This window comes from Triturus cristatus, chromosome 8 (assembly GCF_964204655.1).
Source record: "Triturus cristatus chromosome 8, aTriCri1.1, whole genome shotgun sequence".
Classification (NCBI taxonomy): Eukaryota; Metazoa; Chordata; class Amphibia; order Caudata; family Salamandridae; genus Triturus; species Triturus cristatus.
In genome coordinates this window covers 386,267,023-386,282,613 of record NC_140591.1, presented here as the reverse complement: position 1 = coordinate 386,282,613, position 15,591 = coordinate 386,267,023, and the positions used below count along the sequence as shown (strand labels likewise).

General features: G+C 39.4%; 1 protein-coding gene across 2 annotated transcripts in view; it reads left to right on the top strand.

The window, feature by feature from the left end:
• Nucleotides 1-15,591, top strand: part of TRPC4 (transient receptor potential cation channel subfamily C member 4) — a 1,369,656-nt gene that overhangs the window by 1,209,661 nt on the left and 144,404 nt on the right. For both annotated transcript variants that reach the window (XM_085621757.1, XM_085621758.1), the window contains exon 6: nt 4,063-4,202. In XM_085621757.1, coding sequence (XP_085477883.1) covers nt 4,063-4,202 — 140 coding nt within the window. The remainder of the gene's footprint in view (nt 1-4,062; nt 4,203-15,591) is intronic.

Here is a 15,591-nt window from a genome sequence, read left to right as displayed (position 1 = left end):
TTGTAAAAGTTTCCAAGCTGGGCCTTTGACACCGATCTCAAACAACCGGTCCATCAATAATTTATGATGGACCGTGTCAAAGGCCGCGGACAGGTCTAATAAAATTAGTACTGCACTGCCTCCTCCATCAACGGCCTCTCTAATTTCCTCAGTGGATTTCAACAGAGCCAACTCAGTACTGTGATCTGCCCTGAACCCATATTGTGATGGGTCCAATGAGTTATTGCAATGGAGAAATGCACTGAGTTGGATGTTCATCTCCTTTCCCAACATTTTAGCAGGAAAGGGGAGCCGCAAGATTGGCCTGTAGTTATTGGGGTCCTTTGGATCCAGATTCTGCTTCTTCAAAAGTGGAAGAACAGAAGCTTGCTTCCAGATTGTAGGAAATATACCAGATGAAAAAGCATCATTTAAAAAAGGAGTCAAGGCCATTCCAATTACTTCAGGCACTTGTTTAATGATCCAATCAGGGCAGGGATCACTAGGGGCTCCTGAACGGATCGAGGTCAGGACCTTGATTGTCTCTGATACCTCCAGTGGTGAAAATTGGTCAAATTCCAATGAAGGACCACTACTGCCAGCTTTATTCATATTAGAGTTCAACTGTGCCATTTTATTAGCTTCAGTGAAAGAGGAGAATATAATTTCAACTTTATGTTTAACAAAGTCGGCAATTTTATCACAAAATGATAAATTGCTATGGCTCCTAGGGGCAATTGGAATAGACAGTTTTTTAATAATACTAAAAAGTTCCTTTGAATTGGACTTGGCCAAAGCTATCTGAGTAGAGAAAAACTTTCTTTTAGCTTCCAGTAGCAATTGTTTATAAATAGTGATGCAGTGTTTATATTCTTTCTTATCTGCTTCACCATCATTTTTTCGCCAAGCCCTTTCTAACAATTTACAGTCCAGTTTTTTAGCTCTAAGTTCTTCGGAATACCAGGGAGCCAATGGTATTGCTCGTTTAAGAATCCACTGTTTCCTGGGAGCTAATTGATTACAAGATATGGCTAGCCATTGATTGTAGGCCGCCGCAGCATTTTCCACTCCCGAGGGAGGGGGTCGCATCGAGCTACTAAGGGAGTTACCAAATTTATTGATATCCAATTTTCACCAAGCTCTGGTCACAATCTCCTGGGCTGGTTTAATATTAGCTAAATGACTTCCATAGCCATTCAGTTCAAACTGAATGGCACAGTGATCCGACCAGGAGATGGGAAGGACTGAAGATCATGGTTGTTTGAGTATATGCCTTCAAGAGTATGTCCTTTTTCATGCGTAGGGGCCTTCACCAATTGTTGAAGGCCTCCGGCCCGCATAATTTGCTCCAACCGATTGGTGTCAGTGTCCAAATGGTTTTCTAAATAAAAATTTAAATCACCCATTACTGTGTAGGATTCTAAACATAATCCCTCTTCAAGTAAGGTGCCTAATGTCTCCAAAAATCAATTTTTAGGACCCGGTGGGCGATATAATATTAGGCCTTTAAAGGTTCTGTAATTTACCGAGTGAACGTTAAAAGCTAACGCATGTTGTGTTGGAGATCAGGAGAAAGTTGGGCCCCAGAGAGTCATGATGAATGACAGCGAGCCCTACCCCTTTTTTATGTAGCCTATCCAGGGTATAGCAATGAAACCCAGGAGGGGTTGCCTTCACTAGGTCTGGTCCAGAAGCATTGTCTGTCCATGATTCCGTAATGAAGGCCAACTTTACCTTTAAATCCTCTAACAATAATGCACATTCCGTGCTATGCTTAATTAGAGATCTAGCAGTAAGTAAAATACATTTTAAGGCGCCTACACTGATTACATCCATCTTATTGCCTATCACAGCGCTAGGACCATGTGCTGGTAGGTTAAGAATGCAAGGTAGTTGTTGCCGGCACCTAAGGCAGGAGAGACTCTCCATGCCTTTGTCAATGTCAATTAGAAGATTAGATGGACAACATAACCTACCTTTGGCTGGGTTTAGTCCATGTAGCTCCTCATTGGTATACTTTATGAGTTTTGGGGCGAAATGGCCAGGGGGACTGGCCCTGAGCCCGGCTAGCGCGCGGACGTGCGTAGACAGGCTTGCCTTTGGCGCACCAGCGGTGCGCCCGCTGCGCGCGTCCGCGTCAGCATGCGGGTTAAATAGCCCTGCTTTCAAACACTAGACCGCTGACCTACTTTGCCAAGGGTTAGGCGGTTCGAGCCCCCTCCCTCCTCCAATCCCACTTCTAAAACGTGGTGCCAGTAAATAAAATCACAATATGAGCAAGTTAAAACGATGAAGAGCAATTAAAAAGGAGCCTGAAATCTAAAAGAGGTCTCACCTGGCGAGCACTCAACACAGCTTCGCCAGGGGACCAGTGCTGCGCGTCTGCTTCAGCGAGCGGGCTAAATAGCCCCGCTTTCAAACACTAGACCGCTGACCCACTTTGCCAATGGTTAGGCGGTTCGAGCCCCCTCCCTCCTCCAATCCCACTTCTAAAATGTGATGCCAGTAAATAAAATCACAATATGAGCAAGTTAAAACAAAGAAGAGCAATTAAAAATGAGCCTGAACTCTAAAAGAGGTCTCACCTGGTGAGCATTCAACACAGCTTCGCCAGGGGACCAGCGCTGCGCGTCCGCATCAGCGAGCGGGCTAAATAGCCCCGTGTAGTAATCAAGCCATGATCCAGGAGGTGGTTTTAAGTAGATTTATTGAAGATAGTCACATGATGTAGGTTAGTTGTAAATAAGCCCCACCAGGAGCAGCCTGCCAGGCGCTCAGCCCTTCTCCAACTGTCCATTCCCACTCCCAACAATACATCTTGCATCATTCAGGCAGCATTCCACTGGCACATCATGAACCGTAACAGACCAGGATACTACACCCCGCTTTCAAACACTAGACCGCTGAACTACTTTGCCAATGGTTAGGCGGTTCGAGCCCCTCCCTCCTCCAATCCCACTTCTAAAACGTGGTGCCAGTAAATAAAATCGCAATATGAGCAAGTTAAAACGAAAAAGAGCAATTAAAAATGAGCCTGAAATCTAAAAGAGGTCTTACCTGGCGAGCACTCAACATAGCTTCGCCAGGGGACCAGCGCTGCGCGTCTGCATCAGCGAGCGGGCTAAATAGCCCCGCTTTCAAACACTAGATCGCTGACCTACTTTGCCAATGGTTAGGCGGTTCGAGCCCCCTCCCTCCTCCAATCCCACTTCTAAAACGTGATGCCAGTAAATAAAATCACAATATGAGCAAGTTAAAACGAAGAAGAGCAATTAAAAATGAGCCTGAAATCTAAAAGAGGTCTTACCTGGTGGGCACTCAACACAGCTTCGCCAGGGGACCAGCGGTGGTGCATAGATCTGATGCATAGTGTTTCAAAGTGATTTGTGATGTGTTCAATAGTGCAGTTAGGTAGTGCATGGAGGTTTACTGCTAGAGTTTCAGAAGGGATATGCTGTTCTAGTAAGTGTGATTTGTTGGAAGTGTATTTTTATAGTAAATTTGGGTTGGCGGCAATTTTTGTTGGATTACGTTTATTCTGCCTAGAATGCATGTGTGGATGTAGGAAAGACAAATGTGTGTGAATTTGTGTGCCTTTAGATGATCTGTAGTGCAGATTTTAGTGGAGGTAGAATGGGGTACATAGAATGATTACACTTTCCAGAAGTTGACATCTTATTGGGAAACTGGAAGTGACAATTTGTGTAGTTTATCAAATGTTCCACTAAGCCATACTTTCTAAAAGTATTCTGAAATGTTTCTTGAGATGGGTTATGGTAAGATGCAATATTTACCAAAGAACAATTTTTATAGCTAAACCTTTGTTTCAGAACTGCAAGAGTTAATGGACTATTAAGGAGATTACTTCTTTTTCATTTCACATGTTGAAATGCAGAACAAAAGACAGTTCTGTTGTATATTTTAATACATTCATCCATTCATGTCAGAGTTAGTTAGTTTGTTGCATGCCTTTGTTTTGTGAAGGTCTAATAATGATATGAAATGTAATGTATGTTTCTACTTTAGACTAATTCTTATATTTGAATGCATTCATCCTTAGTGTTGATGCTTTTGCATTTACAGGATTTATTTGGGGTGAAATAAAACAGATGTGGGACGGTGGATTTCAAGATTACATTCATGACTGGTGGAACCTAATGGATTTTGTAATGAATTCCTTATACTTGGCAACAATCTCTTTAAAAATAGTTGCCTCTGTAAAGGTACAGTAATACCTAAATACCTATTGTATTATGGACTTTATGAGTAAGGGTATACTGTTAACAGACCTATGTGTTGATTTTTTTTCCAATTCATTCAAATGCTGCATATGCATTAATAAACACATCGGCATGCATTAAACAGTGTGTTTCTTCGTATGAACTGTTGTACTACCAAGTCTGTTTTTGAAGCAGAGTATTCATTTTCATTGGCGTATCATTAATTGGGAAATCTAAACAGTGTCCACTTGTCTCTACACATGTCAGTCCTGGTATTACCCTCTCATAAATGTACCACACCAATATCCATCCCACCTAATTCTTATTTCACAGTCTTTTTCAGAAACAGAATACATAAATATTCGAAAATCATTCCTAATGTGTGCCAAATATCTGAAGAAAAACTGGTAATAACACATATTATTGATAGGTGTGCAATATCGCAATTATGGTTATTTTGTGGATGGTTTATGTAAACGTAGGGACTCATTTACAAATATTTCACACAACTGTGCTTGCTATGCTAAACTGCGTTGGATGAAAGGGGAAGAGCAAGACAGCACAATATCTACAGTCAAAGGGCACTGTTTCTTTCTCTCAATGTGCTGGCACTCTTTGAGCCTGACTTGCACCATGCACACTCTATTGTGCCACAGTATAAAGCCTTGAGCTTTATGTTTAGTATAGGTTTTATACTGGGAGGGCATGCTTCCAGACCAAAATCACATTCTTAGACTAACTTTAAAACTTTTTATATATATGATTATGTGATGTGTTTTGTACAATACAGTACACACGCAATGTTGCAAGAGTTAGGAGAAATAAAAACATTTATCCTTTCAACGCCTGCCTCAAGAAGGCATTAATTTGTGGTGCATAGTTTTGTCTGCCATTATTAGTAGATAGGGCTTTGCATCAAAAACCATGGGTGGTTGCATGGGAATGGCAACAATGTCCCCTCAGTTCACGGCTCTCGCCATACAAAGAAATAATGTTGAGATTTCTCACCTCCTGTGAAGGCCTTCTAGCTGGGACATGGTTATAGAATAAAATGAAGTTGGACAAAGTTGGTTATCAGCACGTGCCTTAACAAAGGAGGTAGTTTGCTGTCTATACAGAAAGCATTTAAAATATCACACAGCCTTCTTATGATTAGGGACCAGACAGGAAAATGAAACTTGTATTTTTTCCTAAATAGCTTTTGGATTATGATCGTACAAACAGGTATTTTCCCTTGAAGAGCTCTAGGTTAGAAGTAGGGTCTTGGAAAATAAAGACATACTTGGGAAAAACATGTTTTCCTAATTAATATAATAAATGGTATGTATTCTAGCAAACTTAGAAAAAAGTTATTTTAGATGATCTCCTTCCAAATGCTTGTCTTATTGGCTAGCTTCTGATGTGTGCCGTGTACCAATAATTTGTCAACAACATTAAGTGCATGCAACACACAGCAAGTATTCTGCACACCTTCTTGAGTTGGAATGTCAAGGCATAATTGTGTAAACTGTCCAGCAGAAACTATTTTTCAAAAAACCCTAAGCAAGTTCCACCGTGCTTTTAGTCCAGGTTTGTTAGTCTTATATTCGTGCTACTGTCCATAGGCTGGCATCTGTAACACTGTCAATAAGCATTGGAGAACTGCATACCAAGTATTGCTTGTAGCTAAGAAGATTGTTGATTCCATTAATTTCACAACAGGTGTGATTTACGCTTCAGAAATGAAACTCCTCCCTTTCTGTGTTCCAACGAAGTTTGGCGTGAATCTCTAACTTATGACATGCTTGCAAATATTGCCTCTCTGATCTAGTCACTTTTCAGTTTCTACTATCATTAGGTGTGATTCCTCTATATGTTTCCCGTGGCGACATTGCGTTCTTTGGACCATAGGGGTGCCAGTACTTTCTATCTATTTATATAATGAGTGAGTTCATTTACATTTAGTGGGTAGACTGGTAATGGTTTAGTAACAGTCGGAGACGTGTTTTTGAGAACGGGAGGTGATGAGTAGGGTGCGTAAGTGATTCAGCCTCACTAATAGAGTTAAGTGTGTACAGTAGGCAATTCACAAATAATGCCTTCTTATCGGTAGTTGGATTTTGTAAGAAATTGGGGTATTAGCTGAGGGGGGTGAGTACTCATCTCAAATAATAACCATAATCCTTGTCAGGGCGAACCTTTATAGTCATGTCACCATATCAACCTCAGATCAACTCCATGGTAGTTATGGTACAGAGCAGAGAAGCTTAACTTAGAGGCAATGCTTAAAGTATTCATGCAGTACTCGAATATTAATAAAGTCCAAAACCAATTTAAGAAAAAATGGTAAATTGCAATATATAAAATGGCACCACAACAACATAAATCTTATATTCTGTCCTATTGCTTTCCTACCGAACAGCCAACCCTGCTGAAGGGAGCACCAATTTTTGGGCCTTTCCACTTTAAGCACATATTCAACACTAACCTTCTGCATGCCCTACCTTTAAATAGCATGCACCCTGCCTTAAGGGCAGGAAGGCCTACTTATGGGTGAGCTATTAATATTTTAAAGGAAGATTAAGACCAGTAAAAAGTGGTTAGTCGGTCAGGCTGAATTTTCAGTTTGAACATGCACAGCCAGGCTACACATCGCAGACCTGCAGTCATGTTTGCACTGTCACTGTAGTGGAAGGCCCACTGGGTGCTGCAGTCCACTAATGACATTTAACTTATAGGCCCTGGGTATACGTTGTATGATATGCTAGGGACTTATAGGTAAGTTAACTATGCCAATTAGGTTTATATCAATTTCATCATGTTTAAAGGGGGAGCACAGGCATTTTACTACTAGTTAGCAGAGGTAAAGTGCACAGAGTTCTGTACCCAGAAAAAGCGTCAAATAAAAAATCTGGGGGTTCACTACACAAAAAGTGGTCATGTGGTTGTGTTAGAGAAGTAGTGAGCACAATAGTCCCTGAACCAGAGCATTATAAAGCAAATGTCTTCAAGGTATCCCAGCATGATTAGCAGACAGTAGGGTGCAAGGATTCTCATGTGGAAATCAAACAGTGTTTACGCGAGAATAGTTTAAGATGAGTCAATAGTTACAGTAAGATGTGAAGACAGAAAAACTGCAATGGATGACTGGCTTCACTTGATCTTTAGATCGAGAAACTCCACTTTAAACTGGGGGGTTATAGGCACATTTAATGCTCCATAAGCCTTGAGCTGTGTACATAAGTGAGTCAGTCCTTTACAATAAAGGAGCCAGGGTACAATCCTATTTTGTTGTCTGTGCGTTTTCCAACATCTCTTAGTACAGGGCTTCCTTGTTCCCAACCTTGCAATGTAACTGGTGGTAGCAGGAAGAAATCAGTAGTATATAAGAAAGGAGATTGAAGCTGTTACTGTGTCAGAGGGTGTTTGGACAAAATATCAGAATATAAAAAGCGGGAGGCGGAAATATCGGAAAATAAACATTGTGATACTCAATTATCATGATGCACAAATATCGCAGACTATAATATCATTTTCTTAGGCAAGTATTATCATTTTTAGTAATATTTATGATTTTAATATAATTCTCAATAAAACACTTAAAAATATAGTTTTATAATTATTTGAATGTGTTTTAGTTGATATATACATTTTATGTGTTACTTTTTATATAAAGTTTTATTTAATATAGCTTATAATTTTAAGTGATTTAGGATTTTTTATTTAAGTTTTATAGTGTTAATTATATGATTTATCTTTAATATGTAAATGTTGTGATATTGATTCATTTTGGGTGCTGTTATGTTATGGGGTATAGGGTAGGCAGTAAAAGAAGTAATTAATTACCAATTATTTATAAATTGATTATTTAATTGATTATAGCTGTGGGATGCTAGGGGTAAATGATGGGAACTTATTTAAAAACAAATTATTGATTATTTGCAAATTAATTATTTATTTGAATTTTAAAGATTTAAATTTTAGAATATTAAATTATTTTAATCATATTTTATTTGATAGCTGCTAGGTTTGTAGGGGTCTATGCTGGGAAATTAATTAAGTAATTAATTAAAAATGAATTATTAGTTTTTAATTATGTTATTGATTTAAAAAATGTAAGTTATATTTTAGGTGAACGCTGCTTGGTTTGCCAGGTTATAGAGAGTTATTTACTATTTGATAGTTAATTGTTTTAATGATTTGTAATTATTTAAATTGATTACTTTTTTTAGTTCACACACACAAACATATATATACTCACCCAATATATATTTGTTAATTAATGATTTTTATATTATTTTACATTCATTGTGTTATATATGTAATTTGTTTGAAGAGAAATACGTCCACTAATCATGTGTAGAATGCTGTAGGAATAGTAAAATTAACATCTTTGCAATTTTACATTTTCCCTACTTTTGCGCTGTTTGGAATGGGAATAATACATTTCACTCCACCAAAATTCAATGCTTTCCCTACTGTTTCACAGATTTGAGTGGTTATAGTAAATTTTACTCCTACAAAGTCCAGCACTTTAACTACTGTTGCACTGTTTGGACTGCGATTAGGAAGTTTCACCCCTCTGAAAACCAACGCTTTCCCTAAATTTGCACAGATGGATTGGAAGTGGAAATGGTAAATTTCACCCCTCTGAAATCCAAAGCTTTCCCTACTGTTGCACTGACTGGAGTAGGACTACTACATTTTACCCCTTCAAAGTCCAACACTTTCCCGACTGTTGCATAGAGTGCGGATAGAATGCTTGATATTCTTAAATTCCAATTGTTTTAATTAATGTTGGTTAAAAAAATGTATAGCACCAATTGTTGTATTTTTTCACATTAGTTGTTTTTATTTTAAAATGAATTTTTACATTCATAAAATTTTTGGGTAAATGTGTTTTTGGGACTTTTCAATTGTTTATCATTTATTTTTTGTGCATACATTAATATATTTTATCCTACTTATTTTTAATATTTTCATGTTCTTAATGTGCATGTATGTTATATACACACACGTATATTATTCATATATATATATATATATATATATATATATATATATATATATATATATATATATATATACATATTATAGCTCCAGGTCTCACCCTTGATCTGCTGAACTCGTGGCGGGTGCTGTTCTTCCGCTAAAACGTGAGGGTGAGGTCACGGAAATATTCAGGCTACAAAATGCGGAGCACTCACTGGATGCAGTCTGTTGAAATTATTTATTGCAAATGCATTTCGGCGTCTAGCCTTCTTCAGTGCATGTCCTGGAGGCACCATGGCCGGATTAATTTTGAGGGGTCGTATTAGCCATGCAGCGTGAAAATGACATTGCACATTTCATCTAAGCAATCGTTCATGAGAACTCTGAATAACAAAAACGAAATGCTTTCCATCAGGCTGTGAAGAATGTAACACACGCAAACATGTCAGCCAGGAAGAGAGGTATTTGACCTTGAACTGTGTTTGTCCCTCATCACTGGCTATGATTATGTGCCTCTCCAATGAGATCGTTTTAAAATGTATTTAAACCTGCGCAATGGTTAATGCCCAGTTGACATGCACTGAAGAAGGCTAGACGCCGAAATGCATTTGCAATAAATAATTTCAACAGACTGCATCCCGTGAGTGGTCCGCATTTTGTAGCCTGAATATATATACATATATATATATATATTCACTGAAAAAACCATAGGTTTCAGGGGCGGTATAGTTAGCTGGACATTTCCCTCGTACAAAACCCTAGAAATTCCCCTGTTATAGTTAGTTCAGCTAACTATAACTCGCGCCCCCGCAATGCACTGCTGATGCCGTCACATATTACATCACTCATGACATGGTCAGTGACATCACTGACGACATCACTGATGACATCTCAAATGACATCACTGATGACATCACTGATGACATCATCCATTGAGTATGTGTTTCTGAACAGTTTTAATATGTTTAATATATATAGGGAAAGGCCTGTTGAAGAATAAGTGGGTGTACAAGTGTGTGAATGGATGATTTTCTAGGTGCGTAACTGACTCTATAAGTGAGTCATTAAATGTATCTTACTGCAGACTAGTGACTAAACTGTGTGAATGTCTGTATGTGTCGGTGTGTTGGTGTATAAGTGGCTGCATGGTTTTGTGAATAGCTATATGAGTGTCTATATGGGTTATTGATTGGTTGTCTGAGTATCTGTATGGGTGCCTGAGTGTTTGTGTGGGTAGGGTGTGTGTGACTCTGTGACTAGATGTGTGAGTGGGTGATTCAGTGGGTGCATGGTTTTAAGAGTGCATCTGTGATGGACTGTATGGTTGGGTGACTGTATGTAAGGGTGTGTTAGTGATTGAATGTATATCTCAGTTGTACATGTGTCAGTAACTACATATGTGAAACGCAGTGTATATGTGTGTAAGAGTATATAACTATCTATATGTGAGAGTGTGTGATTTTGGGAGTGGCTGTATGCGCCATAGTGCAAGGATACCTGTGTCATGTGCTGTTTGTTTTTCTGCAGGAAGACACAGAATTTGTTAGTATTTTTATGAGTAAGTGAACTTGAGTGTGTTTAACTGTATAGGTGAGTAAATTGGACTGTGATTAATTATTTGCATGACTGACTAGATGTGTCAGTACCTCAATGGATGATTGGCGGTGTGTGAGTGTCTATATAGGTGTATAAATGCACAGAGTGACTGTAAGTATGAGTGACTGTACTGGTGAGTGAGTGGACATGTATGTAGACCTAAAAGTCAATGAGTGGGTGTGTAGTTATTGGTATTGGAGTATCTATGGTTGTCAAAATGGCCGTTTGAAATTTTGAGTCGGTGTATCAAAGGTTATATTAGGGTGTGAGAAGGTGCACTAATTTGTCACATGGATGACGTCATCATTGATGTCATCAGTGATGTCATTTGAGATGTTATCAGTGATGTCATCAGTGATGTCACTGACCATGTCATGAGTGATGTAATATGTGACATCATCAGCAGTGCATTGCGGGGGCGCGAGTTATAGTTAGCTGAACTAACTATAACAGGGGAATTTCTAGGGTTTTGTACGAGGGAAATGTCCAGCTAACTATAACGCCCCTGAAACCTATGTTTTTTTCAGTGCATTTCTAAGGTTTTTTAAATGCTAATTCCTAACTATAACGTGCCTGAAACCTATGTTTTTTTCAGTGAATTTCAAAGGTTTTTTAAATGCCAATTCCTAACTATAACGTGCATGAAACCTATGGTTTTTTCAGTGAATTTCAAAGGTTTTTAAATGCTAATTCCTATCTATAACTTATCTCTAAAGATATCATGAAAAGCATTCTTTTTTAAAAGTAGGGTGCACATTAGTTTTGTGGAAAAGCATCTTTGTGATTGGTTAAGAAAAAGCAGTTTCAACGTGGAGTACATATCATAGGCTAAAATTTGCTCAGCTCAACCACACCTGCTACTTGCATTTGGAAGGCACTGTTCGAACTTAAAACATTCGTGAACTTTTAACCTGCACGTGTCGTTAAATGTTCAAGAAAATGTTGCAAAAAAATATCATTAAGTTTTAAAAAATTGATGAACTTTTAACCTGCACGTGTTGTAGAATGTTCTAGAAAGTGTGTTGATAGAATACGTTGCACTTCTGACTTCTATGTGTTGTTGAATATTAAAAAAACGGTTCATATGGAAAATTAAAAAGAAACCAATAGAGAAGTTTTGAAACCTAAAAGAATCAAGGATCTATTCTAATTTATTCTTTACATGTATTTATGTGTGGAGCAACAAATTTATAGACACAACAGCACCAGGAAGAGGAAGAAGCAGGGAGTGGGGGGAGGGGGGAGATGGGCAGAATGGCACACATATAGACTAACAATGGCCAAAATGAAACACACCAACAAGGAACACAAGTCACACAACCCGCCAACATCACACCACTGAACGAGCATAGAAGTGAAAACCATGCTGCATTCGTACAGGATGTGTACAAAGGCCAGTCGTTGGTGTTGTGGGATGTCTGCGACCGTGGTCATCATGGATGAGATGCCCAGCATGTGGCACATGGTCGAGTTCACTGTGTGTTATGTTGCCAAACAGCTGCTCCTCCCTCCCACGAGCCCCCACACTTTTGTACGGTGCGCTGTTGTATCTCGTGCACTCGTACGGCACATGATTGTAATGCCTATTTGCGCATGTCCTGCTACATTCCAACTACACCATCACAGTGCCGTTTGGAGGTGGTGCATGCCACTTTACAACATCGACTGCTGCGGCTCTTGTAGCAGGCCACACCAGAACACAGAGACACACTTACCGCACTTCTTGTACACGGACATGTCCGAGACACCCCGTTCCCCTTGCCGGATAGGAACACCCCTGCACAGACCTGTGAACCCCAGACCAGCACACGCCAGTTGTGCATGCAGGAGGATGCGTGCGTAGCTACACGTCCAGGCTCACTGCCAACGCTGAGGTGACAGCACACTGTGATGTTGCAGGGCTCGTGCCTAACATGCTAAGACAATGACCACAGGGACACACTTGCTAAGATGTGGGTTTGGGGGGCATTGGCGGTCCTGGAGTTGTTGAGATGAGTCTTCTGGCCCTCATGGGTATCCCTGTATCATGCTCATTGATTCTATGGCACCTGTGGGTGTTCTGGTGTGGCTCTTGGCTGTGTTCCCTTTCATGGTGCAGGTAGTTGTCCTGCTTAACACCAGCAGAAAGCAGGTGTAAAATTCCTCGTGCTAACGTGTCTTATCGCCGGAATTTGTTTCGCATTGCAATTGGTGTGAAAGTTGTGATGTGATTTTTTTCTTGGAAAATCAGAAAGATTGTTAAAAAAAAAACAACATGCTATTCTCAACAAAATACCACAAGAAACAAATCACAGATATATAAAAAAAGTTTAACTTACAAAAACTGTAAATGTTGCCGCTTTAAAATATTTACCGAATCTGAGGAAATGTTTTTGCAGAAGGCACCACGCCACAACGTTTTTCTTCAGTGGTGAGGAAATTGTTTACTTTTCCCAAGGGGCAAACAAAGACCAATGGCACCTTGGTCACGTGCAAGATTTGCAAAAGAGTTCTGTCACGAGGGGATCCTAACAAGAAATACTCGTACGGCACGGCAAGTATGATGAAACACCTACGGACCCTTCATCCGAACAATCTTGCACGAGAAGAGTGCAAACAGATGAGAAACACTTCTATTCTGTATCTGTAAAAAAGAATCACAAATAAATGTATATTAATAACTTTCAAAATTATCCTACTCCATTACTGTACAAACACATTTTATATAAATACTGACTAAGAAACTATGTCCCTGAACCACAAGTGTGACGATGGTTAAAACACTACATGCATAGTGCATACTACTTTGAAGCAGTTCATGCCCTAAAGCCTACCTCACTAAAACTCTACATGCTAACTGACTAAATGATTACAGTACTATAAGGAGACACACTGGGTGAGTGACAGGGTGTTTGCTAGAAGAGTATGAATACTAACTAGGGAATTGAAGGTGTGAAACACAACTGTGTAGGTGATTAGAGGACTGCATCCATACTGCATAAGCATTTAAAGCAGTCCATGTGCTAAGGCCTGGCTCACTGCATGACTACTTGGGTACTGACTAAATGATTAGAGTACAGCAAGGAGAGTGCCTAGGTGAATTTATAAGTGCTAGGCTTTTCGCACAGGGAATGGATTAGTACTTGGTACTGAATGGGTCACTAGAGGAGTACAAAGGCAGTGACAAGATGTTTGCTGGACTGTATGGATACTGACTAGGAAATTGAAAGTGTGAAAGACAAGTGTCTAGGTGGTTAGAAGACTGCATGCATAGTGGATAGGGGTTTGAAGCAGTCCATGTGCTAAGGCCTGGCTCAGTGCATGAATACTTAGGCACTGACTGAATGATTAGAGTACTGCAAAGATAGTATCTTGGTGAATTTATAAGTGTTTGAGTTTTCGCACAGTGAATGGATTAGTACATGATGCTGAATGGGTCACTAGAAGACTGCAAAGGGAGTGACAGGGTGTTTCCTGGAAGTGTATGGATACTGACTAGGAAATTGAAGGTGTGAAAGACAATTGTGTAGGTGGTTAGAGGACTGCATGCATAGTGGATAGAGGTTTGAAGCAGTCCATATACTAAGGCCTGGGTCACTGGATGAGTACTTGGGTACTGACTGAATGATTAGAGTACTGCAAGGAGAGTGCCTGGGTGAATTTATTAGGGTTTGGCGCAATGAATGGATTAGTACATGATGCTGAATGGGTCACTAGAGGAGTGCAACGGGAGTGACAGGGTGTTTGCTGGAAGTGAATGGATACTGACTAGGGAATTGAAGGTGTGAAAGACAAGTGTGTAGGTGGTTAGAGGACTGCATGGATAGTGGATAGACATTTGAAGCAATCTATTTGGTACTTAGAAAATGAATAAATAATCAGACTACTTCTAGGACAGTGCTTAGGTAAAACTTTTAAATTTTCAGTTCTGCCACAGTGAACAGAATAGTACATGGTACTGCACCTTAGTGTCAAACCCTGAATCATTTTATCAATGCATAAGCAAAGACTAGCTTCTAATGCTACTAAAACTTGACAACATGATAGGTTTTAAAAGAGTTATCTGCTAAAAAATACACAATGTTACCAAATGCTTCTCTCATAGTGCTTCCCAAATGCACACAGACTCACAGTGTGATTCTAGACAAACAACACTATCCCTAGCAGCTTACCAAAACTCATTCACTACAGTGGAAGTGGTAAGGGAACTGCACACAATCTACATATTTCATGACTGCACTTTAGTGTCAATGCCTGACTCATTTAATCAACGTATAAGCAATGACTGGCTTCTAATGCTACTAAAACTTGACAACATGACAGGTTTTAAAATAGTTATCTGTCAGCAAATACACGATGTTACCAAATGCTTCTCTCACAGTGGTTCCCAAATGCACACAGACTCACAGTGTGATTCTAGATAACAGCCACTATACCTAGGAGTTTACCAAAAATCATTCACTACTGTGGAAGTGGTAAGGGAACTGCACACAATCTTCATATTTCAGGACTGCGCTTTTGTGTCAAAGCCTGACTCATTTAATCAAAGCGTAAGCAAAGACTGGCTTCTAATGCTACTAAAACTTGACAACATGACCAGTTTTAAAACCGTTATCTGTCAGCAAATACACGATGTTACCAAATGCTTCTCTCACAATCCTTACCCAAATGCACACAGACTCACAGTGTAATTTTAGACAATCAACACTATCCTAGGAGTTTACCAAAACTCATTCACTACAGTGCAAGTGGTAAGGGAACTGCACACAATCTACATATTTCAGGACTGCACTTTTCTGTCAAAGCCTGACTCATTTAATCAAATCATAAGCCATAACTGTCTTCT